The sequence below is a fragment of the Chelonia mydas genome, chromosome 24, assembly GCF_015237465.2.
Source record: "Chelonia mydas isolate rCheMyd1 chromosome 24, rCheMyd1.pri.v2, whole genome shotgun sequence".
NCBI lineage: Eukaryota > Metazoa > Chordata > Testudines > Cheloniidae > Chelonia > Chelonia mydas.
In genome coordinates this window covers 13,171,212-13,197,566 of record NC_051264.2, presented here as the reverse complement: position 1 = coordinate 13,197,566, position 26,355 = coordinate 13,171,212, and the positions used below count along the sequence as shown (strand labels likewise).

Sequence of the window (26,355 nt, the reverse complement as noted above, 5' to 3'; positions counted from 1 at the left end):
CAAATGCCCCTTTTAACCCGCCTGCTGGGGGCGCTGGACAAAAGCAGCAGAGACCCCGCGGGGCACCTTTCTCAACTGCATTCCCTGCTGCCCGGCGGGCGAGAAGTGATCTCTGAATGGATTTGTGAGACCCTCTGCAGTCATGCAATTTTCCGTGTCCAAAGTGCCGCCACGTAAGGTCCTGCAGGCAGGGGCGGGACAGAACTTTTGTGATCAATAGAAAATAACAGAGACCTTCAGTATCCCTGAGACATTTAATAGAAAATGAGATCCCCGCCCCCACCCCACCACACATACAGCTTGTGGGGCCTTGCCACAAAGGGGCAAGGGACGGGACACAACATACAATGGCCATCGGCACTGCAACACAGCTGGCAAAGCCAGACTGAGGGCGGAACGTGAAGGGCTGGCAGGTGAGGCACTCTGGTTGCTGTGGCTTGTTGGTCTTCGATTTCCCCAGCTGTGTAATAGGAGACTCTGCCTGTCCAGATAGGGAAAGTCTTTGGGGCAGGGAGTGTCTCTGACTCAGTGTTTGTGCAGCTCCCGGTGTGATGGGGGTGGTCTGTGCAGCGCCCAGTGCAATGGGAACCCCGGTCTCATAGGCGGCGGGGTGTCTGTGCTGCACCCAGTGCGATGGGGACCTCAGTCTTGCTGAGGGGTCTGTGCAGCACCCACAGGGACAGGGGAGTCAAAGCAGGCAGAGGGGGTGTGGGAGCAATGGGCGTGTGGGGCAGGATAGAAGGAGCAGTGCCGTATGAACTCCAGCTATTTGTCCCCGTCCCCCAGTTCTCCAGTCCCTGGCCCTGGGGCCAGTTCTTACCCCCAACCCCCACCACAGATAACTTCCCAGTTCTCTACTTTCGGCTCCGGACCATTTAGCATCGCCTGGATTCCCGCAGGCTAATGAGTCCCACCCCGCTGCCAGGTAATGAGTGACCCACGGTAATCAAGGTGGGACTTTCCACAGCCACTTGTGACTCTGCGACATTGCAGCCCGGGACTGGCAGAATCCCTCCCCTCCAGTCTCAGCTCTCTGGCTTGCGGCAGGTTCATGCCCTCTGGAGCAGGCTGGCCATGGTGCCCATGCCACACGCATGACTCCCAGCTAGTGGGTGGCGCTCCCAGGGCACCGTGTGTCACAGGCAGGGGAGCAAGCCATGGATCTGTGTTCTGCGGGTCCAGCCATGGCCAGTGGTGCCCACTCCCCATGCCAGGCGCTGCCACACCGATGCTGGACCCCACGCCCTCCCCGTGCCACACACCATCGCAGATCTGTCTGCCACACTGACGCTGGTCCCCACGCTCTCCCTGTGCCATGCACCATCGCAGATCCGTCTGCCATGCCGATGTTGGTCCCCGCACCCTCCCCGTGCCACGCACCATCGTAGATCTGTCTGCCATGCCGACGCTGGTCCCCGCGCCCTCCCCGTGCCACACACCAACTCAGATCCATCTGCCATGCCGACGCTGGTCCCCGCGCCCTCCCCGTGCCACGCACCATCACAGATCCATCTGCCGTGCCGACACTGGTGCCCACGCCCTCCCCGTGCCACGCACCATCACAGATCCATCTGCCGTGCCGACGCTGGTCCCCGCGCCCTCCCCGTGCCACGCACCATCACAGATCCATCTGCCGTGCCGACACTGGTGCCCACACCCTCCCCGTGCCACGCACCATCACAGATCCATCTGCTGTGCCGACACTGGTGCCCACGCCCTCCCCGTGCCACGCACCATCACAGATCCATCTGCCGTGCCGACGCTGGTCCCCGCACCCTCCCCGTGCCACGCACCATCACAGATCCATCTGCCGTGCCGACACTGGTGCCCACACCCTCCCCGTGCCATGCACCATCACAGATCCGTCTGCCATGCCGACGCTGGTCCCCGCGCCCTCTCCATGCCATGCACCTTCACAGATCCATCTGCCACACCGATGCTGGTTCCCGCGCCCTCCTCAGGCCACGCATGAGTCCCCCAGTGCCTGCACCAGCGCGGGCGACTCAGGAGGAGGAGGTGGAGGAGGAGTAGAGGTAGGTGGTCTCGATCGTCCAGTCCGAGGGCAGCTCCTCGGGGCAATGGCCCTTCATGTGCTTCTGCATAGCAGCTAGGCTGGGGCAGAACTGGCAGCACAGGGTGCAGCGATAGGGGGCCGCGCCACCGTGGGTCCGCAGGTGCTTGATCATTGCAGAGTAGTCACGGGAGCGCTGGGGGCAGAGCTTGCACTGGAACGGCTTCTCGCCTGCAGGGGGCAATGGGCTGTGAGAGGGGGAGAGTATCCCCAGCCCCTCCCACCCCTCTCCCCTGCCCTGGCCCCCCGAACCCTCCCCCAAAGCCCTCCCTGCCCTTCCCCCAGCCCTAGCCCGCCGCCCCTCCCCCCAAATCCAGCCTAACTTTCCTGGGGGAAGCACAGGATTAAGGCCATGGCAGGGTGGGTGGCAGGAGGGGTAGGGCTGCCCCCCCAGGACCCAGGGAGGTGGGGGGACCAGAGCACCCCCGACTCCCAGTGGGGGGAGGGCTGGGGGGTGATGGTGTGGGAGCGACACCTCAGCCTGCAGGGGTACAAGGCAGGTATGTACCTGGTTCCCAGGAGTTAGGAGGGGTGCAACACAGTCAGGGAGCACCAGGGGCTGAGGTCCGTGGGGGAGGCGCACACCGTACTGGGGGGGCTAAGGCCCGTGGGGGAGGGGCATACGGCACGGGGGGGAATGACACCCGTGGGGGGGGCACACGACACTGGGGGAGGGCTGACGCCTCTGGGGGAGGGGCACATGGCACGGGGGAGGGGCTGACACCCATGGGGGAGGGGCACGTGGCACTGGGGGGGCTGATGCCCATGGAGGAGGGGCACCCCACACGGGGCGGGGGGCACTGGCGCTCTGGCCGGCAGGTCCCACTCACCAGTGTGCACCCGATAGTGCGTCTCCATCTGATGCTTGAGGGTGAAGCGCTTGCTGCACTCGCCACACTCATAGGGCTTCTCGCCTGGGGGCGCCCGCCGGGACTCCCGCAGCCTGGCCTCAGCCTGGAACCCGCGGGCACAGAACTCCCGCTCCAACAGCCGCTGGCCTGCAGGGATGGCACCGGGGTCAGTCCTGCAGGTCAGGAGTGAGGGGTGCCAGCTGGACAGGGGCGGGGCAGGGGCGCTCACAGCCCAGGCTGTACCCATGTGGCTGCGGCTGTGTCTGCGCAGTGCCATCTGGCTGGGGAACCGCCGCTGACACAGCTGGCAGACATAGCTCCAGGCGCTGGCCGGCTGGGCCCGGGGGGGGCACCGCAGGCCATACATCAAGTACAGCATGGGTGACGCCATGGGTGACGCCGCTGCGGCTGGCTCTGGGGAGGAGCAGGAGAGACACGGCTCAAAGATGGGTCCAGCCCACCCCACCAGCCCCTCCACAGTGAGCCCAGCTGGCTCCCACCCTCCACCCCCCCAATCAGACCCATGGGCCATCTAACCTGGGTTTTCCAGCCCTGCTGCCCTTGGGTGACCCAACAATAACAACGTGCCCAGTTGAAACAACTGAAACATCCACCCCCACGCTGACACTGCCTCTCAGGGACCCCCTACTGTCAGTGCCCCCCCTGGTCTCCCTTCTCCCGCCCCTTTCACCTTCAGGGGGTGCCGTGCTCAGGGGCGGCAGGTCCTTGTCACAGCTCCGCCGGGCCCGGCAGGATGGGAGGGGGAGCGGGTGGGGCCCTGGGGAGAAAAAGTGACTGTCAGCTGGGGTGTGGGGTGGACGGGGTGAGGGGTCTGGGGCAGGGGCAGGTTACGGGGGGGGGGAGGGGCAATGAGGAATGGGATCAAGGATCTCGGAGGGGAGGGGATAGTTGGGGTGGGACTGGAGGACTCAGGAGACAAGGGCAGTGGGGTGGCTGGGAGGTTGGAGGGGCCCGGTGGAGCCAGTGAGGGGCAAGGTAGGAGGAAGGGCTGGGGGAGGTAATGGGGCAGTGGGTGGTTGGGGTCAGGGGTCCAGGAGCTGCTAGTGGGAGGAGACAGGGCAGGGTGGGGCAGTTGGCAGGGTCCATACCTGGGTGGCACAGTGAGGGGGGTGGATGGTGGGGGGTCCATACATGGGGGTAGAGTGGGGGGGCAGGGTGGGGGTCCATATATGGATGGCACGGGAGGGCGGAGGGGTACATACTTGTGTGGCACAGTGGGGGCAGGGTGTGGGGTTAGTACAGGAGTGGCACAGCAGGGTTGCAGGGGAGTCCTTATGTGAGTGGCACAGTGGGGGGTAGGGTGGGGGGTCCGTACATGGGTGCACAGCCGGGGGGGGCAGGATGGGGGGTCCGTACAGGGGTGACACAGCCAGGGGAGTAGGGTGGGTGGTCCATATGTGGGTGGCACAGTGGGGGGCGTACATGGGTGGCACAGTGGGGGGGCTGGGGGCTTTTTACATGGGTGCCACAGCTGTGGGGGCAGGAGGGACAGGGGGGTCCTTACGTGGGTGGCAGAGCAGTGGGAGGCGCAGGGCGTCCGGGCCCTGCTGCGGGCAGAGGTCGTACGCCGAACTCTTGACCGGAGCCACCAGCAGCCTGAGCAGAGGAAAACAAGGGGTTAAACAGCAAGTGACCCACAGGACTCAGGATAGGGCCAGGTGGAATCTCCAACCGGAGCCCCCCATCGCCCCCCAGTCCCCCATAGCTCTGACCCCATTGCCCCTGTAATGCTCTATACCTCAGGGCAACATCCTACACCCGCAGGTTTATCTTTATAAAATGATTGTGTGGTATCCAATGCAAAGTTTGTCATGTTGCGTGTCTTCAGAAGGCTCATAATGCACTGAGCATGGTTGTTATAGGATGTTATAGTAATTGTTACAGTTATTGTTGCATCCAATGAAGTGAGCTGTAGCTCACGAAAGCTTATGCTCTAATAAATTTGTTAGTCTCTAAGGTGCCACAAGTCCTCCTTTTCTTTTTGCGAATATAGACTAACATGGCTGCTACTCTGAAACCTGTTACAGTAATGTTATAGTGAGGTTGTAGGTTATTATTTCATGTATATAGTTATGAGGCTGAAAAGGTATCCTCATGGCTTAAAGCAAGCCCAGGCAAAAACTCTCCAAGAGCAGAGGGGCAGTTCACACCTCATCAGGGCAGGTATGGGACAAACCCAGCCCAGCCTCAGAGGAACAAAAGGGCGCTGGCCTAGGTAGCAACAAAAGAATCTGTTAGACCCTGGAGGGAGTCACCCCCTTCCTTTGGTCAGTTTGGGACTGCGATGAGGTAATGCTCACCTGACTCTAAGGGGGAGGGCAAAGCCAAGAGGAAAAAAGCATATGATAAAAGGGAGAGACATTTTGCCATGCTCTCTCTCTTACACCTACATCTACAGATACCACCACCAAGCACCTGAAGTGCTGATCAAAGGGGAGAGCCTGGCTGAAGAGCAACCAGCCAGCCTGTGGTGAGAAGCATCTAAGTTTGTAAGGGCCCTGAAAGTGTTAAGATCAGCTTAGAATGAGTTTTGCTTTTATTTCATTTGACCAAATCTGACTTGTTATGCTTTGACTTATAATCACTTAAAATCTATCTTTATAGTTAATAAATCTGTTTGTTTATTCTACCTGAAGCCGTATGTTTGATTTGAAGCATGACAGAGACTCCCCTTGGGAGAACAAACCTGGTACCTATCAATTTATTTGTTAAATTGACAAACTCATATAAGCTTGCAGTGTCCAGCAGGCATAACTGGACACTACAAGATGGAGGTTCCTAGGGTTGTGTGTGGGACTGGAGATATTGGCTAGTGTCATTCGGTTGCACAATCCAAGGAGCAGCTTACATGCCAGAGGCTGTGCGCGAACAGCCCAGCAGTGGGGGTTCTCACAGCAGAGTAGGGTAAGGCTGGCTCCCACAGTCGAGGATTGGAGTGACCTAGCAGATCACCAGTCCGGATAACCCAGAGGGGAACATCACAGTGACGCAGCGAGCAGGGTGTATGTGCGGCTTGTTACCCCAAGTGAAGTTCACACTTTAAGCACTGATGTTTGTGATTTTAAGTGAGTCTTAAGTGCAGTGGCTAAGAGCGGTCAGGAGGAAGTCACCGTTCTGTTATCTGCTGTTTGTTTATTTCGGGTGGGGGAAATAAGCACAAGAAAGCAGAAAAATGACTATGAGTGAGGCAGCTACAAAACCAGAGCTGGCCAGACTGGAAGTGGAAGAGAAGGCAAAGGACCGCGAGTCTCAAATGTGGCAGGCAGAAATGAGGCTCAGAGAAGTGGAGGCAACACCACATCAGGAAGGGATGGGGGTGTAAGGCCTTCCAGGAAGAGAACTGTCCAGGTTGTTAGCTGCCAGCAGGTTGCAGCTGAATCAGAGATAAACCCGGCTCTAGATAAACACCCATTTCCCCCAGCCTCCCACTGCTCTAACCCTATCGCCCCCCGGCCCCCAACGACTCTGACCCCATCGCCCCCTGACACCCCACCGCTCTACCCCCATCACCCCCCGGCCCCTCACACCTCTGACTCCATTGCACTCTAGCCCCCCACCACTCTGACCCCAACCCCCCTGACCCCACCACTGCTCTGACCCCATCTCCCCGGCCCCCCACAGCTCTGACCCCACTGCCCCCCGGCTCACCACCACTCTGACTCCATCACCCCTAGCCCCCCACTGCTCCGACCCCCATTGCCCCCTAATCCCCCACCACTCTGATCCCATCGTCCCCTAGCCTCCCCGCTGCTCTGACCCCCATCGCCGCCTGGTCCCCCACAGCTCTGACCCCATTGCCCCCAGCCCCCCACTGCTCTGACCCCCATCGCCCCCTAGCCCCCAACCGCTCTGACCCCCTTGCTGTGTAAGCTTCTTGCCCTGGAGACAGTATGCTCAGAGAGAGGAGGCTCTCCCAGAGTCCTGACTGGCTTCATAGGGAGTAGTTCCAGAGCATCGCCCGGTGACTCTGTGACAACTGGTGGTAAAGGTGGGATAAACTGCACACCGTGGACAGAGCATCCTGCAGTAAGTGACTGGGGAGCAGTAAAACGAAGGGGAATTAGCGAGAGGCAGGCGGGCTGGAGGCTCCGAGAGGTGCGGTTCTAGGAGGCGGAGGAGCCTACAGCTTAACCCCGAGAGAGAGTAGACCCCTGAGAAGGGCTGTTGCACTGAAGGGTTCCTCCCAGGGATCATGGGAAGCTGAGAGAGCACAGGCCTGTGAGTCCGTGACCACTTGGGAACATCGTGGAGGTGCCCTATAACCATCTCCTTAAGAAGGACATTGTAGAGCTGTGCAGAGAGAGGGCCGCGCACTGGAAAGTTCACTAAGGCGCAGCTGATTGCTCAGCTGGAATAGGACGATCAGCTGGCTCCAGAGGCCGGGGTGCGCGGGGAGGTGGCTCACACTGGCTCTGGTGCTGTGAGAAACACCGTGCATTTGCTGCCTGCCCTCACTGGGACAGCAGAGGCAAAGCAGAGCTCAGGGGGACCGGAGACCCCAGCTGAGTGTGGGGAAACAGCCAGGGCGGGACAGCTGCCAACCAGGGCTGACTTGTCCAGAGGTGCAAAAGGCCTGGGAGAAGGGTAAAGTAGCCTTCAGACACATGCCTGTCACAGAGGAGCCTTTTCAGAAGGTGGCCCTTGACTTGATGAAGGACGAATGGGAGGGGAAGGCCTCCTCCAATGGAGAATCAGGGTGGAGCATATACTGACTTTCCGGGAAAAGCTCGCTGAGAGTGCGGCCAGGGCAAACCTAGCCAGAGCCCAAGGGAGGCAGGTCTGGTAGGATCGTTCAGCCTATGGCACCGGGGACAGCTGAGGGTTCTCATCCTGGTGAGGAAGAATAAGCCACAAGCTGCATAAGACAGGCCCTTCAAGATCATCAAGCAGCTGAATGGGGAGAACGATGTGGTGGAACTGCCCAACGGGGCTCACAGCCACCAAGGGGACCAGGTCAACATGATGGAGCTGTACTGTGACAGGGAGAGGCTGGTACTGGCCGTGTGTGGCCGGTGGGAGAATGGGGAAGATCCCCTGGTGGGTCTCTTCCCTGAGACAGGAGCCAGCCCATTACTGGAATCAATTCCTCTCTGACCAGCTAACCCAGAGGTGGGCAACTACAGCCCACAGGGCACATCCAGCCCACGGGATCGTCCTGCCCAGCCTCTGAGCTCCCGGCCAGAGAAGCCCCCAGCCCCTCCCCTGCTGTCCCCCCTCCCCCGCAGCCTCAGCACGCTGCGCGCCAGCGCTCTGGCCCACCGCTCCTGCCAGGCAGGGCGGTGGTGTGGCTGCGAGCTCCTGCCGCTCCTGCCGTAAGGGGGCGGGGAGGGGTTGGATAAGGGGCAGGGGATGCCGGGGGGGAGTCAGGGGACAGGGAGCAGGAAAGGTTAGATGGGGTGAAGGTTTGGGGGGGCGGTCAGGGGACGGGGAGCGGGGGGTTGGATAGAGGGTGGGGTCCCGGGGGGAGGTTAGGGGCGGGGGTGTGGATAGGGGTCAGGGCAGTCAGGGGACAGGGAGTAGGGGGGTTTGGATAGGGGGTGGGGTCCCGGGGGGCAGTCAGGGGGCGGGGGTGTGGATAGGGGTCGGGGCAGTCCGGGGACTGGGAGCAGGGGGCGGTTAGGGGCAGGGGTCCTGGGAGGGGGCAGTCAGGGGACAAAGAGCGGGGTGGGGTTGGATGGGTGGGGGTTTCTGAGGGGGGCAGTCAGGGGGCAGGAAGTGGGAGGGGGCGGGGTCCAGGCTGTTTGGGGGGCACAGCCTTCCCTACCCAGCCCTCCACAAAGTTTCGCACCTCGATGTGGCCCTCGGACCAGAAAGTTTGCCCACCCCTGAGCTAACCCCTGCCCAGCAGGCAGAGATCAGAGAGATCCTGCATTCGTACACACAGCTGTTTTCCAGCCGGCCTGGGATCACTAACTGAGCTGACCACAGGGTGGAGACTGGAGCCAGCCCTCCCATCAGGTGTTCCCCATTCAGAGTAACTGGGAACACAGCCCAGGCCCTGGAGGGAGAGGTCAGACACATGCTGGCTTTAGGGGTGATCCAGCCATCCGCCAGCCCTTGGGGCCTCTCCCGTGGTGCTGGTCCCCAGGAAAGATGGGTCGATCTGATTCTGTGTGGCCTATCGGAAGGTCAGTGCCATCACCACGTCTGGTGCCTGCCCATGTCTAGGCCTGATGAGATCCTAGACAAGTTGTGGGGGAACTCGGTACCCCATGACCAGGGATTTCACCAAAGGCTATTGGCAGGTGCCTTTGGATCCAGATGCCAGGTTGAAATCTGCTTTTGTCACCCCTTTGGGGCTGTACAAGTCCCTGGTCCTACCTTTTGGGCTCAAGGAGGTGCCAGCGCCAGGTGGATCAGTTACTGAGGGGGATGGAGAATTTTACCCTAGCGTACATTGATGATATTTGTGCCATTAGCCAGACCTGGGAGGACCATGTGTCCCAGGTGAAGAGGGGACTGAGTCACCTCCAGGATGCAGGGCTGACTGTAAAAGCTAGGACGTGCAAGGTGGGGATGACAGAGGTGTCGTACCTGGGCCACAAGGTGGGGAGCAGCCACCAGAAGCTGGAGCTGGCCAAGGTAGGGGCGATCAGCGACTGGCCTGCTTCCCAGACTAAGAAACAGGCCCAGGTTTTTATTGGGATGGCGGGGCACTACCAGAGGTTTGTGCCACACTTTAGCTCTGTGTCAGGTCTCATCACTGAGCTATGCAAGAAAGGTAAGCCAGGCAAGCTGGTCTGGACCGGGCAGTACCAGAGGCCTCTCTGCACACTGAAGGAGGATCTGGTCAAGGGCCTGGTGCTGGGAAACCCAGACTTTGACAAGCCCTTTATGGTGTTCACCAGTGCCACGGACACAGGGCTGGGCGTGGTGCCGAGGCAGGCCAATGCTAAGGGAGAGAAATACCCCATCATGTACCTGAGCAGGAAGCTGCTGCTCTGGGAGCAGGGCTATGCAGCCATAAAGAAGGAATGCCTGACCATGGAGTGGGCTCTTAAAAGGCTGCAGACGGACCTAGTTGGGCGGTGCTTCACTGTATACCGGGACCACTCGCCCTGCCATGGCTGCACCAGATGAGAGGGACCAATGCCAAGCTCCTGAGGTGGAGTCTGTCCTTCCAGGATTATGACATGAAGGTGGTCTACGTTAAGGAGAGTACAAATGTTATAGCTGATGCTTTGTCCCAGAGAGGGAGGCCTGAATTTCCCCAGGTCACTGGCTAAAGTGACCCCGCTCAGTTCAGTCTCGAAGCGGGGAGACGGGACGTAGTGTTATGATGCATAGGCGCCAACTTCCCCTCTGCCTCATGGGTGCTCGACCCCCACCCCTGTTCCCGTCCCTGTCCTACCTTCTCCCCGCCCCAATTTCACCCCCTTCCCCCAAGTCCCCGCCCCTGCCCCGCTTCTTTACTGCCCCTTCCCCCCCCACCATGTCCCCACTCCTCCCCCACCCTCCCGGAAAGTCCTAAGCTCTGCCAAACAGCTGTTAATCAGCAGGGCGGGAAGCGCTGGTAGGGGAGGAGCAGGGACACAGCACACTCGGGAGGAAGAGGCGAGGACAGAGTGGGGGCGGGGGGAGCTTGGCTGCTGGTGGGTGCAGAGTACCCGCTAATTTTTCACCGTGAGTGCTCCAGCCCCGCAGCACCCACGGAGTCGGCACCTATGTTATGATGTATGTGAGTCTTACTGTTTTGCATGAGTGCTGTGCGTGCCTCAGTTTCCCTGTGTATTGCACCAATGTCTAGGTGGTGGGAATAAGGGGGTGCGACTTTTGTAGGGGTTGCTCCAGCTGCCTTCATAGATGCTATGGTTGCCCCTTCGTAACCTGAGAGCCAGGAGGGGGATGCAACCAGGTAACTCTTGGCCCAGGTGCGAGACAAAGGCTGGAGGAGGAGCAATGGGCAGGGCAGGGGCCAGGCAGCTGGAAGCGAGTCAGTCTCAGCTGGCTTGGGGCTCAGGGGGACAACCAGAGCCCTGGCTCTGGGCTCCCCTCCCCCCAGGATGGACTTGGCTGAAAGTCACTGATTTCTGTGCTAACAAGTTCTGTTCTACGCTGTGTTTCTGTCGACTAATAAACCTTCTGTTTTACCGGCTGGCTGAGAGTCACGTCTAACTGAGGAGTTGGGGTGCAGGGCCCTTTGGCTTCCCCAGGAGCCCCGCCTGGGCGGACTTGCTGCAGGAAGTACACAGTGTGGAAGGGGATGCTGAATGCTCTGAGGTCAGACCCAAGAAGGTGGAAGCTGTGTAAACTTCTTGCCCTGGAGACAGTGTAGGGCACAGAGAGGAGGCTCCCCCAGAGTCCTGACTGGCTTGATACGGAGTAGTTCCAGAGCATCGCCCCGGTTACGCCGTAACACTCCCATCGTCCCTTACCCCCCCACCACTCTGACTCCCAACTGCTCTGACCTCCATTGCCCCCTAGCCCCCCACCGCTCTGACCCCCACCACCCCCTGGACTCCCACCACTCTGACCCCATCACCCCTGGACCCCACCACTCTGACCCCATTGCCCCAGCCCTCCACAGCTCTGACCCCATCGCTCCCTGGTCCCCCGACCACTCTGACCCCCATCGCCCCTCAACTCCCCATTGCTCAGACCCCATCACCCCCTAACCCTCCTACCGCTCTAACCCCCATTGCCCTCCAATTCCCCACCGCTCTGACCCTCTGTGACAAAGTTCATGCCTCAGGTTTCTTGCATGTCCCATTGCTCCCCGGCAGGGGCTGAAGGGTTGTGTCCACGCTCAGACGCCCAGGCTGACCCATAGTGATGGACAAGCTGAGAAGACAATGGAAACCCCCCACGGCCAGAGGACTCCCCGAGACCCTGGCCCAGGGCTAAGCATGGGAAGTTGGGGTGGGACCGACATGGGGCAAAGCCTCAGACTTAGGGGCAGGGACTGCCCAAGGGGGGCTGGGATGCTGATGGGTTCATCCAAGGGACAGGTTAAAAGCTGGGGCACGGCACCAATCCTGTGTATCCGGGACCCCCTCCATCACCCCAGCGCAACCGCTGCCCTGAACCACAAGCGACAGTCTCGCTCCAGCCCAGCACTGGGAGCTCCCACACCTCACTCTGGACCATGTGGTTATGGCTGGCGCGTGCCAGCGGGCAGCTGTGCCGAAGCTCCAGTGCTGTTTATACACGTGCAAGCTGCCCTGGGTCATGGGCATGTCCCTGAGCTGGGAAACCCCAGCTCGCAGCATGGAGGGAGCTGGGCGCCAGATCAAAAACCCGATTGCGCACCGTCCCCTGCAGGTCTCCATTCCCCCACACCCCCGGCCCAAGAATCTGCTGGCACTGCTGGCCTGTGCCCCAGCATCTGGGGGTGTTGGCCTGCTGTTCTAGAACCCAGCAGCCCCCCACAGTTCACCCTGCAGATCCCATCCCCCTAGAACCCGACAGCCACCACAGTTCACCCTGCAGGTCCCATCCCCCTAGAACCCGACAGCCCCCCATAGTTCACCCTGTAGTTCCCATCCCCCTAGAACCAAACAGAACCCACAGTTCACCCTGCAGATCCCATCCCCCTGGATTCCAGCAGCCCTCCACAGTTCACCTTGCAGATCTCATCCCCCTAAAATCCAGCAGCCCTCCATACTTTATCCTGCAGTTCCCCTGGAACCCGGCAGCCCCCCACAGTTCTGCCTACAGATCCTCAACCCCCTAGAACCCAGCAGCCCCGATGTGACATTATTGACATGAACTGTGACCATATAGATCATTGTTGCAACCAAGGTCCTATACTTGCACCAAATCTCATACAAAGGAGGTCACGTAAGATGTCTATGAAAAGGTTGTAATTTGCTGGTTATGATTATGCTGTCTGTATGTGTGTATCATTTTTGTATTTGAAGTTATGAATATTGGCTATGTACTTATTTCTCAATGTGTTTGATTCTAAGTAGCATCAGTCAAGCCTTTGGTCAGCTTCTTGAGAAAGGACTATTCTGAGTAAGTGCCCAATCAAGAAACACTTAACTGACAATGGACTTTGGAAGACTCTAATCCACATCTGAGGAGCCTTCCTGGGAACATTCAAGGTAGCATGTGAGCAATGGCTGCCACCTGCAAACTGAGTCGTGCATGGACATGTGACTTGCCCATGTGACTCTAAACTCCATCTTGCTGCTGTGATTTTCCACAGTAAGAACAAAGAGGTTTCCTTCCACATGGCAGAGAATATAAAATGCTCTGGAAACCCCTCCATCTTTTCTTCAATCCTGCTTCTGACCTCTGGAGGAACTGTGCTACAAACTGAAGCTCTGAACAAAGGACTGAATGACCCATCCCAGCTGGGGATGTTCTCCAGAGACTTGATATGAACCTGCAGATTATTCTATCACTGCTACAAGCCTGAACCAAGAACTTTGCCATTACTGTGTGTAATTGATTCCATTTAACCAATTTTAACTCATCTATATTTCTTTCTTTTTAGGAATAAACCTTTTAGATTTTAGATTCTAAAGGATTGGCAACAGCATGATTTGTGGGTAAAATCTAACGGGTATATTGACCAGGGTCTGGGGCTTGGTCCTTTGGGATCGGGAGAACCTTTTTTTCTTTTCCTGGGGTATTGATTTTCATAACCATTCATCCCCATAAGGAGTGGCGCTTATGGTGATACTGGGAAACTGGAGTGGCTGAGGGAATTGCTTGTATGACTTCTGGTTAGCCAGTGGGGTAAAACCAAAGTCCTCTCTGTTTGGCTGGTTTGGTGTGCCTTAGTAGTGAAGGAACCCCAGCCTTCGGCTGTGACTGCCCTGCTCTAAGCAATTTGTCCTGAATTAATACTCTCAGTGTGTCCCGCCAAAGGCCGCTTTGTTACACCCCATAGTTCACCCTACAGATCCCATCCCCCTAGACCCCAGCAACCCTCCACAGTTCACCCAGCAAATTCTGTCCCCCTTAAACCTGGCAGCTGCCCACAGTTCACCCTGCAGGTCCCCATCCGCCAAGAAGTCAGTGGCTCCCCACAGTTCACCTTGCAGGTCCCCATCCCCCCAGAAAACCCCAGCCCATGACAGTTCACCCTGCAGTTCCCATCCCCCTAGAATCAAGAGGCACCCACAGTTCACACTGCAGGTCTCCGTCCTCCTAATATCTGGCAGCCCCCCACAGTTCACCCTGCAGATCCCATCCCCCTAGAATTCAGCAGCCCTCCACAGTACACCCTTGAGATTCCATCCCCCTAGAACCCAGGAACCCCCCCACCCTACATTTCACCCTGCAGATCCCAATCTCCTAGAACAAAGCAGCCACCAATAGTGCACCCTGGAGGTCCCCATCCCCCCAGAACCCAGAAGCCCCCACAGTTCACCCTGCAGATGCCATCCCCCTGGAACCCGGGAGCCCCCCTGTGAGGAAGTTGGGGGTTTTTGTAGTGTTTTACATGAATAGCATGTGCGCGCCTCAGTTTCCCTGTGTGCTGCATGTTTAACAAGGTGGTGGGAGAGGGTTTATTGTTGCAGAGGACCAGGTGTGCCCTCACCTCGCAGCTGGGACCCCTAGACAACGACCTGGAGATGGGGAACCCTAACAAGTGGTGACCTGCTGACTAAGAGGCCCACCCCAGCTTGGCAGTCAGCTGGTTCTGGCCAGTGGGAGGACAAAGGGCTGAGGAGAGAGGACCCCGGTGACCTGACCAGCCAGTTGGAGTCAGAGGGGAACAAAGGACTGAAGAGAGAGGGCCCCAGTTACCTGTTTACCAGGGACAGAAGACAAAGGACAGGGGAGGAGCTGTTGGAGCCAGAGATATCGGATGCCAGCTGGAAAGCGCAGGGTCTCTGGACTGGAGAGAGAGAGCAGGCAGAGCCCACCTGGATGCAGGGGAGACTTAGATGAGCTGTGCTGAGGGAGGCCAGGCCTGAAGCCCAGAGAGTTTCCTGTGCTGTGTTCAGACGCTCAATAAACCCTCCTGTTTTATGTTAGCTGGAAGTCGCTCTGGTCTAGAGGGTAGGGTTGCATTATTCCCTCTGGGAGTGGGGGGTCCTGGGCATCCAGAGCGAGTGGACTCGCTGAGGGAGCCCATGGGCGAGAGACAGGTGTGCTAAGGCTCAGAGAGGTGCGATTCCAGGTGGCAGAGGGGCTTAACCCCAGAGAGAGAGTGGACCCCCAAGAAGGGCTGTTGTCCTGAAGGGGGTTCCTCCCAGGGATTGTATGGGGCCAAGAGTGGGCACGACCTGTGAGTCCATGACACCCCCACAGTTCACACTGTAGATCCCATCGCACTGGAACCCATTCCCCTAGAACCCAGCAGCCCCCCATATTTCATCCTGCAGATCCCATCCCCCTAGAACTCAGCATTCCCCCACATTTCACACTGCACTTCCCCATCCCCCTAGAAACCGGCATCCCCCCACAGTTCACCCTGGAGATTCCATCCCCCTAGAACCTAGCAGCCCCACACAGTTCAGCCTGCAGGTCCCCATCTGCCTAGAAGCCGGCAGCCTCCCCCCCACAGTTCACCCTGCAAATCCCCATCCCCCTAGAATCTTGCAGCCCCCATCAAATGATATGGAACCCAGCTGCCCTCAACATATGCCACAGAACCTGGCCGCGCCTGGTACACACCATTCCAGAACCTAGGCACCTCCAATTCTTACTCTAGAGTGAAGCTAGTAACTACCCACACTTCTAGAACTTGGCTGCATGTATCGCTCTAGAATGTGGCAACACCTCCTGCCCCCATCCACATGAGAACCCACCTGTCAATACCACCAGGGAACACTCTAGAACCTCACAGCAGATGATCAGAGTGACTCGAGAAAACCACCTAGCCATGCATTTTCCTCCAGAACGGGGACATCAACATGCTGAAGCAATCTAGAACCCAGTCGCTCCTGTGTCTACTGTAGAACAGTCTCCAGTTGTGTGGTGCTCTAGAATGCAACCCTGCTGTTCCTGCATGCTCTAGAACCCCACCTCGCCATGTTCCACACCACACCCAGGCTGCCTGCACCCTGCTGCCTGGCCCTCTACATCCTTGGCTTGCTGGTGCTCTAGAACCCTTGCTGCAGCCGGTTTTGGTGGATGCAGGTAGCAGGAGCCCCGGAGGCCAGGGCTGAGAGGCACCCATTCCTGCCTGTCTGGGTAATGCAGGCCCCACACATGCCTGCTAGACATGCAACACTGTGGCAGCCAAACCCTGGGGGATTGCCGGGCTGGGGGCACCACTCAGCAGAAGAAGAGATGTGGGGAGCATTCCCCTGTGACAATGTGGCAATTTTCATAATATATTTATGACCCCAATAGGTGCCTCAGTTTCCCCTATCCATGGCTGCCCGGTGTGGGGTAAAGGTCTGTTTTTGCTCTCAGGGCAGGCTGGGAGACAAAGCTATAAATGTCACCTGGCTGGCCAAGGTGCGATGGGGTTGTTAACGAGGTCATGAAAACAAACTCACTGAACCCATGTCAATGGGCAATTGGAGAAGACAGCTGCAAAACTGGTCACCAGGACGTAGTCCCTGGCCAGCCCACAACCCAGAGGAGCTAGGATTTCCCTGCCTCACCGCAGGAGAGCTGGGCAGAGACCCCAGAACAGGGAAGGTGCATGGTGGGGGCACAGGAGCTGGCATCAGTCCTGCAGAGTGGACAAGGCCCTCCAGCGAGTCAGGCTCCGTTGGCCATGCTGAACAGAGTGAAGCAGAAGGGCCCGAGGTGCAGCCTAGAGGTGCTGAGGCCACGTGGCAGAACGACGTGAGCCACTTGGGGGGTCTGGCACATCACAGGGTCTCCACCAAGGAACTCTTCCAAAGCTGGGGGCACAGCCCCAATTCTGCACATCCGTGACACTCCCACAACCCCGGCTGGTGCCCAGCTCTGAGCCTAGGGCTGAGCAATGCGGTGCCCATCCCCAGCTGGGCACTAGGGGGCTCCAAGCACCAACAAATCTTATCTCGGAGACAGGATTTCAGCAGAAAAATGTGAGTGACCCTTAGGAATTGTTTGAGAACACTTTTACTAGGTGCCAGGAAAGCCAAGCTGGAGAACGGCCATGCCGGATCTGAAACCAACCTGGCTTACAGGGGAAGTGCAGGTGGCTCTAAAACACAAAAAGGGAATAAATAGCAAATTGGAAAATGGGGGAATGGAGAGCAATGACTATCACTCAGAAGCTTGGAATTGTAGAAACTGGTTAAGGGAAGCAAAAGGATGCCAGATGCAATCTGTGGCCAGCAGAGAGAAGGACAATGAGAAGTAGTTTTTGAAGTATATTGGGAACAAAAAAGAATCCTAAATGCTCTTCGCCCTGCACTATTTAACATCTTTAACAATGACCTGGAAGAAAACATAAAATCATCCCTGATAAACTGTCCCATGATACAAAAATTGGACGAATGGGAAATACTGAAGAGGGCATGTCACCGATTCAAGGAGATCAGGGTGGCTTGGTAAACAGGGCACAAGCAAACACTTTGCATTTTAATACAGCTAAATGTCAATGTATCCACCTGGGACCGCAGAATGTTGATGGGGGACAGCTCCAAAAGACAGGTTTCAGAGTAGCAGCCGTGTTAGTCTGTATCCACAAAAAGAAAAGGAGTACATCCGATGAAGTGAGCTGTAGCTCATGAAAGCTTATGTTCAAATAAATTTGTTAGTCTCTAAGGTGTCACAAGTACTCCTTTTCTTTTAGCTCCAAAAGAGGCGACCCCGGCGTCTATAAACAAGGGAATCTGGAGAAGCCCAGAGGTTATTTGACCTCTGTACTTGGCCGTGGTGTGAGTGCAGCTGGGACCCTGTGGCCAGTCCTGGAGCCCCCCTTTCAGAAGGGATGTGGATAAATTGGAGAGGGGTCCTGAGAGGAGATACTCCAGGCACAGGATCAATTTAGCTGGACACAGGCCAGGTTGAGGGGCGACTTGGCTGCAGTCTGTGCATGCTGACAGGGGCATGGCTTGTTAATAACTGGGTCACAAGAGGAAGATCTGCCCCATGGAAGGCTGGAAACTGAAGCCAGACCCATTCAGCCCAGAAAGCTTTGGGACCTGGCCCGAGTGCCAAGGGTGCAGGCTGGGCCGCTGTGCGGGGCGAGGGAGCTGGTCCCATGGTGAGGGGCACGGCTGGGCAGGGGAAGGGCGCACAGTACCCTGTGTGCAATGTACACACATCCTGCCCCACGGCGGGGAACAGGAAAGAGCCGCCACACGATCCCCGGCCCCCAGCGCACCCCACATGAGGGTGAAAGGTTCAAGTCTTCAAACCACGGCAGCTGCTCAGCCAGAGGCTGTGGGTCGGTACAGGCGGATGGGAGGGCGAGGCTCTGGGGGTGAAGCACGGGAGGGTAGAGCATGATCACAATGGGCCCTTCTGACCTTACAGTCTCTGGGTCTAGGAGGCTGAGAACTGGGGCTGCCCAATGTCCAGCCCATGTATGTACCCCGACATCCACCCCATACCCCATAGCCCCCTGCCCACCAATCCACCCCTACAACAATAGTCCCCCTGCCCACAATCCACCCCTACACCCCATATCCCTCACTGCCCCCACCTCGATCCACCCCTACACTCCATATCCCTCCTGCTCCTCCCAGATCCACCCCTACACCCCATATCCCACACCCAGATCTACCCCTATACTCTATAGCCCTCCCTGCCCCCACCCAGATCCACCCCTACACCCCATAGCCCCCTGCCCCGATCCACCACTAAACCCCTTATCCCCCCTGCTCCGCAAACCAATCCTATACCCCATGTCCCCATGCTACTCCCAGATACGCCCCTACAGTAGCCCCCTGCCCTCCCGATCCAACCCTACACCCCATAGCTCCCGGCCACCCAGATCCACCCCTACACCCCATAGCCCCCTCCCCCAATCCACTCCTAAACCTCATATCCCCACTTCCCCCCACCTAGATCCACTCGTACATCTGCTGTACCCCAATCCACCCCTACAGCCCCCTGATACCCCTTCACTTCTCCACCCTCTGAATTAAGGTAATTTGCCGAGAGGAAAATGTGAACGGCTCTTGGGTCGCGGGGGGGAAGAATGTGTCATCTAGGAACAACTCAGCCCTTTGAAGTCGGGCATGTGGGTGTGGGGCCGGCTGGGGGAAACCCCACTGGCGAGTCACCCGCCCACCCCCTCCTGTGGGGACCGTTTCATCTCAGGCTCCTCCGCTCTCTGGGGCAGCAACCTGCTGGGCTCAGGATCTGTGTGTCACTGAGGGAGCGGGGGGCCCTGAGCCATGACCGGCATAACTGCAAACCAGAGAGATAGGGGGATTTCCCCCCACAGCGCCAGGCCAGGGCTGGGGTACCCGGGAGCTCCCTCATGGACAATGCTTTCCCTCCCCTCAGCTCCCCGGGGCTGCAGTGCCCCTACCCCAGGGTTAATCCAGATGGCCTGGTGCAGGAGGCGAGCGGCTTCCGGCCACGGGTACAAAAGGTCAGCGGTGCTCAGCAAGGTGCCTGCCCCTCGTGCCCTGCTCAGAGCTGCAACAGCGCCTGCCATGCCTGCCTTCAGGGGGAGGGTGCCTCAAGGAGACCAGGCAGGAAACAAGTGACGAGGCCAGTTCCCATGGAACAGGAGCTGCGGGCGAGAGCCAGTGTGCCCCGGAGCCACGGGGGGAGGGGAGGGCAGCAACCTCATGGCCTGAATCATCAGCCCTGGCTCTCAGCCCCCCTGCTCTAACCACTAGGCCCCACTCCCCTCCCAAGGACAGGGATAGAACCCAGGAGTCCTGCTCCCAGCCTCCCACAACCCACTCCCACCACCTATGGCTTCTCTCCCACCCCCACCTCGCTCACCTCTGGTCTTCCAGTTGCTTCTCTCTGCCCGTGATCCCAATGGGGGCGCCCGGCTTCCCCGTCTCCAGCCCGCAGGGGAAGGGTCGGATGTAGCCATGGAAACCCACGGACGCCGAGAGGGCCATGTGCCCGGGCCCCAGGTCACCCAAGGGCGAAGGCAGTGACCGCAGCTGGTAGCTGAGCAATGGCGGGCAGGGCTGGTAGCCAGCAACCACCCCCTCTGGCCCCCAGAGCGCCTCTGGCGGCCAGGGATGGGCGCGGCGCTCCTGAGGCTGTGGCCGGGCCGTGATGACACTTTCCCGCGGCTTGAGGGAGGACTGTTCAAACAAGACCCAACTGGGTGCCAAGCTGCCATCTTGGATTTGGCTCCCCTTACTGTCTGGCCTAGCCAGGGCCAGGCAGGGCCCATCGGCCAATAAAACTAGGTTGTGGTTGCCTGGTGCTACAGTCTTGCCAACAGGGCTGGCGACCACAGACTTCATCTGGGACATCCCAGCCACTGTCTCCTTCCTTGTGTCTTGGGCGCCAATCCCGTCATGGCTGCCAGCCCTGTCGCCATTGACAACTCTATCATGGCCACCATCCCCGTTGCCAATGGCAACCCTGTCATGGCTACCAGCCCAATCGCCAATGCTAACTCCATCATGGCCACCAGTCCTGTCGCAAACGCCCACTTCGTCAGGGTCACCAGACCTGTCACCAATGGCAACTCCATCATAGCCACCAGTCCTGTCGCCAGTGGCAACCTCATCATGGCCACCAGTCCTGTCGCCAACGCCAATTCCATCATGGCCACCAATGCTGTCACCAATGGCAACTCCATCACGGCCACCAGTCCTGTCGCCAACGCCAATTGAATCATGGCCACCAGCCATGTCGCCAATGCCAGTCCCATCGGGGCCTCCAGTCCCCAGTGCCCTGAGGCAAGCCTGCTCCAGCTCCTCCATCTCCAGGTCCCGGGCAGTGGCCAGGAGGCTGGTGAGCTCCTCAGGTGCCACCTCAAGGCTGCCAGTGTAGGCGAAGTCCAGGGCGTGCTTGAAGGTGGCAGGTGCAAGGAAGTCCAAACTGCAGAGCTTGCTGGGGCCCTGCAGCAGGAGGAGCCGGGCCAGGGTGCGGCTGGCGCAGGCCAGCACCAAGCTGTGGGCCGGGAAGTCCCGCTGGCCCACACGCACCAAAACATCACACAGGGCCTGTGCATGCCTCAGCTCACCGGCCCGGTGCAGCAGCAGGTCTGGGTGTGAGGGGCTGTGCAGCCTGACCCGCCGCGCCATCTCCCTGCTGCGGGGCTCAGGGGCGCTGCCGGTCAGGGGTCTGCTCCTCCATCAGCCACGGGGCTCTTCCTCCTGGGGACAAGAGAAGGAGATCATCAGTAGGGGTGGGCTGCGCAAGATGGCTGCCGGGCTCTCAGACCCGACGCTCAGGGATGGCAGGAGCGTGGGGGGCAGGGGGACTGCACAAAATGGCCACCAGGGTCACAGACCCAACACTCAGGGATGGCAGGAGTGTGCGTGGGACAGGATGGGGGAGGACTGCACAAGATGGCCACCGGGGTCACAGACCCAATGCTCAGGGATGGCGGGAACATGCCTGTTGAGAGGAATTTGGACCCCCACTTCCTCCCATTTCACTTTAGTTACACAGACATTTGGGGGCTACAGTTGTCCCTCGTTCCGCTCCCATCTTGCCAGCCCTGGGTGGGACTGTGCCTGGGGGAAGGGGCTGGCAGGAGGGGTGCATGGAGGGGGACGGTTGTGGGGGAGGGCAGAGGGTTGCTGGGGGTTGCGTGGAAGAGGTGGTGGCCTTGCAGGAGTTGGGGGCATTGGTGTGTAGATGGGGGACGGGCAGGAGTGGGGATTTGGGAACAGTGTGTTGGGGGAGGGAATGGCGGGAGCGGAGAGCAGAGGGGCAGATGGGAAGGAGAGGTTGGCAGGAGCAGGATCTCAGTGGGGGCATGTGTGTGGGCCTGGGCCAGCTGTGGGAGTCAGGCAGGGCTGTGAGCCTGTCCCACGGGGGGTGGGGCCTGGGCCCGCTCGGGGAGCCATGAGCCCATCTCGTGGGGAGGCAGGGCTTGGGCCAGTTGCGGGAGCCGTGAGCCCGGCTCGTGGGGGGCAGGGCCTGGGCCGGCTCTGGGGGCTGTGAGCCCGGCCTGTGGGGAGCAGGGCCTAGGCCAGCTGTAAGCTCATCTCGCAGGGGAGCAGAATTTGGGCCGGCTCGGGGGGGCAGGGCCTGAGCTGGCTGGGGGGGGCGGTGAGCTCGGACCATGGGGGCAGGGCCTCCACAGCGCAGTGCTGTGGGGTTTGGGGTTTTCGCTTTGTTGTCTGCGAGGCAGGAAGCTGGATGGGAGACGGGGGCGGGGGGGGTGAGCACCCAGGTCTCTCGAGTGCATGAGAAAGTGTCTGTCTCCCCCCACCCTCTGGCTCTGCTCCCACAACAAAGGCAGCGAGGCTAGTGCAGGTTCGGCACATGAAAGAGACGGCCCCGCCAGAGAGTGCTGGGGGGAGCGGGGCCCTCCAGATTGGGGGTTGACTGGGAGCGAGCACAGGGATTCCCTCCCCCGTCCAGTGCATCCTGAGCCCCCCCAGTACCCCGCCCGGGGAGAGCTCCCCTTAAACTCCTGTGTGCAGTGGTGAGCGCTCAGTGCAGCATTGTACATACAGAGCAAGCACTGGGCCCCACTCCCCTCCCAGTGCCGGGGAGAGAACCCAGGAGTCCTGGCTCCCAGCCCCCCCGCTCTAACCACTAAACCCCACTCCCCTGCCCGTGCCAGGGGGAGAACCCAGGAGTTTTGGCCCCCACACAGACGCTTTTTAAAAGATGCCCTGAGCTACTCTTCTCCCACAGTCCCCTGAAATTTGATCCAAGGTTTCCAGGTGCCCAGATGTCTTAACGAGCCCCCTGATTTTTTGTGCAGGGAGCCTGGTGCTTCCTGGACACAGGACCCCCTTTGGGGTGTCAGGCATCAGCACCGAAAAGCACTAGCCCCTTTTCAGAAGCAGTGGCCAAACATGCACCCCAGACAGGGCAGGGGACAGGGCAGAAGGGAGTGAGATGGGGCCGTTCCAGGGCAAAGCTATAATGGGCACCGCACTTTATGGGGACACCGGTGGCCAGCTCCACCCACACCCTATGCCTGGGTTTGTGTGGGCGCCTCCTGCCCTCTGCTGTTCTCGCAGGGACACTCTGCGGAGGCCGAGGGTTCTGACCGAGTTCGGATGGACGCTTCTAGCCCCATCAAACTGCTTCTAAGTCACTGCAGCAGGGTGGCCCTCCTCGGCCGGCCGAAAACCCAGAGGCCTCCACTGAGATCGGGACCCCCTCACCCCCTCGATTGTGCCGGGTGCTGCATAGGCCCCGACCAAGATGAGGACCTCCCTCCCCCCACTTCCAATTGTGCCGGGTGCTGCCCAGACCCCAACTGAGATCAGGGCCCCCCAGTTATGCCAGGCGCTGCAGGTATATAGCTAGTGATTCCCTCCACTGAAGAGCTTACGATTCAGATTGACAACGCAGACAAAAAGAGGGTTATGCACTCCACGAGGAAACTGAGGCCCAGACAGCCTGGGTGACATCCCAAAGTTCCCTCAGGAACTCCATGGCAAAGCTAGGAATCGGGCCCAGGTGGGGTGAGTTCTCATGTTCTGGTTATTATTAATTTTAAAAAAAACAACAACAAAGAACCAAAGCCCACAGCCCCCCCTCTCCCCCTCAACTCAGACACTTGCAAAACCGTTGGGAGCAAAACACTCTAAAAACTTCTCTTCATAGGGCATGCATGTCCCATCCTCTGCAGAGATTGCCAGGCAAAAATAGGGCAGGGCTGGGGGAACCCAGGCCTATTTCCAGTGTCGAAGCAACAAGGACCCCCCAAATACCAGCTCCAGCCATCACCAGAAAGCACCAGGGAAAGAGGGCAGCGCCCCTCATTTCCCCCAGATTCCCCCATGTTCCAGGGCACCTTCGGGAGCGCCAGTTTCCTGGCCATGTGGCCCCTGCACGGCATCTGTCAGCAATTGTGGCAGCTGCCAGCTCAGTAAATTCCTGATTGTGCGGGTACAAAAATCCCTCCCCTTTTCCCAGCATCCTAGTAAACAAGGGGCAGAAGGAGACTGCAACTAGTCCATGGGCACTCAGAAGGGGATGGCAGGGGGTAGATCCCAGAGCCCTGCCATGAGCATCATTAGCCTGGAAGAATCCCCCTTGGGAATCAGCAATATAGGACACATGACACATGCACATCAGTGGAGCTACAGAGAATCTTCATTACTGGCCTTGATGGACCAGTGATCTGAGCAGGGATGGGAGATGTAGTTTGGCTGGGCCCATGGCTGGTCCAGGGCAGCACCCTTGAGGAGTGACGGGGCCAGATTACTGCCCATTCCCTTCCCACGCTGGCGTAAATGGGGAGCAGCTCCCAGGGGTCAGTGGGGCTGAGTCTCCTCCTTAATCCAGCCTGGGACTCCCTGAGCTGGTGTCTTGGGACCAGACAGGAAACGGGCTGCGCACCCGGTTCATTCGGGACCCCTAGAACCAGCCTTGGGGCAGGGATTGGCTTTCCGTTTGGCCTGTCCAGCGCCTGGCACAATGGGGCCCAGGGCCGTGGCTAGGGCTCCCAGGTGAGGGGCTGGGGGAGAGGAGAATCCTCCCCATAATGACACTGCAGCCGGGAGAGGGACCCTGAACTTGACAATGGCTATCTATTTAACAAAGCTCCCTGGGAGGGGGGTAACCCCAGCGTGGCCCATGGGAGGGGACAGGAATCGGGGGGCATTTTAAAGCGAGCCCAGTAGCCACGGCCCAGCCAGGCCAGGAGTAAGTGACTGGAAGGCTCAGGGCTAGCAGAGGAGGGTGCCGGCGCAGGGCACACACCGATGGAGGGCTGCAATCGGGACCCACGGCTGGCATCTGGGTGATGCGGGGGGTGGGGGCCTCAGTGAGTTAAGTACACCAGTCGGGTTAATTCCACAGGGGGTCCTGCCCCGATTTCCTCTCCCTGCCGGCAGGACGCCCTATGGATTTGCTGACAGCTGGAAGCCAGAGGGCACAGGGCAGCCGGACTGGGGAATGAGGAAGGTGAGGGGGGTAGAGACCATCCGCAGGGACCCAGTTGCTGTGAAAACATGAGGGGCTGGCTAAGGGGGGCAGGGAATAGGGCAGGGGCCTGTCCCATTTCAGGGATACTGGCCCCAATCCAGTCCCAGGGCAGGAGACTGGCTGGCTTAGGGGGTGGAGAATGGAACATCGGGCCTTTCGCGTCTAGGGGGCGCTGGCCCTGATCCACCCCAGTGCAGACCCCTGCATTGGTGGCATAACCCACAAGCAGTCGCAGACCTGGGAGAAATGAGTTGTCACTTTCTCAGCTCCCTCAGCAGCTGGGGCTGAGCGGGGACCAGCTAGGGGGTCTCCCTGGGGACACGGCGGCAGGGGCTGGCAACTTGCATTGCTGCTGTCCCCAGTGCCCAGGTTCCCCCCCACCCCGGGCCCTAGAGGGGCTGCCTTGGTTGGAAAGGGTTACGCACACCGCGGTGGAGAGGGTGGCGAGCGTGGGACATCCTGTGCCGTGACACGAGGAAACAGACGTGCACAGAACCTAGAGAGGAGGGAAGAGAAAATGCAAGGTGCTGTGGAAACGGGCAGCCGCCTCCCTGGGGGATTGTCCCGAGGTTCCTCCCCCTCCCCTCCCCTCCCCAGAGCCAAAGCCCTGCCACTCACCCTGCCCAGGAGCACCGAGCCAGCCCCGTCCATCCTTCACCCGCAGCAGACGTCTCTTCCACTGACAGTCCCTGTCAATCAGGTGTCAAGGTCTTGGGTCCCATCGATGGGCCAGGGGACCCACCCACGCCTTGCCATTGGCTGGGGAAGGTGTCTGGTGAGCTCACATTGGACAAGGGGAGCTGTCAGCAAGGACCAATCTGGCACCACCCAGAGGGATTTGACTTTTCGGAGAAAAAATTATGTTTTCTTTGAAGGGAAACTTGATTTTTTTGGCGCTAAGATGCAGCCAGCTGTGGTGCGGGGCAGCTGGGGAACAACCACACATAACACCGCATGGGCACGGCTCGCCTGGTGCTGGGATGCAGCCACCTCTGGGGCAGGGCAGCTGGGGAACAAACATTACACACGTGTGTGGGGGCTGAATGTGACTCTGACACACACACCCCAGTGACTGGGAGGGGCAGACAGTACCATCCTGTCATGAGAACTCAGGGTCCAGTTTCTCCTGAGCCTCCCCCAGCTTCAGCAGGGCCCCATGGCAGTGGCAGGGGGGCTGCATTGTCCCATTGCTGCCCTCCCAGCAGGATCTTGCCCCACCCCCTGGGGGTGCCAGGCTGAGCCAATGCCCAACAGCTTCACGCCCCACACATTGCAGCCAGTTGGGGGGAACCTCCTGTATGGGGAGGCTGCCCCCAAAACACATTGTTCCCTGACCCTTCCCCCCGCCCATCCATACCTTCACCCCACATTGGCACCTCACCCCGAGGGTCACCTGTGTTCCCTGCCCCACTCCAGCCATGCTGTTACTGCCCTCTGCCTGGCTTGCGGGGGGGCAGAGGGAGGCACAGGGCCTTTCCCCTCTTGGGGGGCGCCAGCCCCAGGGTGGGGGATGGGCTGACTCTGGCGATTCTGGCCCCCCCCTCAGAAATAACCGAGAGGGGCTGG

General features: G+C 59.3%; 1 protein-coding gene across 1 annotated transcript; it reads right to left on the bottom strand.

Annotated features, from left to right (window-relative positions):
* Window positions 1–235: 235 nt before the first annotated feature.
* ZBTB32 (zinc finger and BTB domain containing 32) lies at window positions 236–25,518 on the bottom strand. Its single transcript, XM_043535140.1, has 6 exons — window positions 25,408–25,518; window positions 19,699–21,041; window positions 4,448–4,539; window positions 3,614–3,700; window positions 2,902–3,069; window positions 236–2,242 (listed from the first exon to the last, which is right to left on the bottom strand). The coding sequence occupies exons 2-6, from the start codon at window positions 20,967–20,969 to the stop codon at window positions 2,004–2,006; spliced, it is 1,857 nt and encodes a 618-aa protein (XP_043391075.1). The 5' UTR covers window positions 20,970–21,041; window positions 25,408–25,518; the 3' UTR covers window positions 236–2,003.
* Between the last annotated feature and the right edge of the window lie 837 nt (window positions 25,519–26,355).

What these genes read in the sequence shown, in the direction of transcription:
- ZBTB32 (XM_043535140.1), bottom strand. Translation starts at nt 20,969, where the DNA reads ATGGCGCGGCGGGTCAGGCTGCACAGCCCCTCACACCCAGACCTGCTG. An exon ending in GAGCACGGCACCCCCTGAAG is followed by an intron (nt 3,070 to 3,613) that starts GTGAAAGGGGCG and finishes CCATCCCTGCAG; the next exon opens with GCCAGCGGCTGTTGGAGCGG. An exon ending in GCACTATCGGGTGCACACTG is followed by an intron (nt 2,243 to 2,901) that starts GTGAGTGGGACC and finishes TGCCCCCTGCAG; the next exon opens with GCGAGAAGCCGTTCCAGTGC.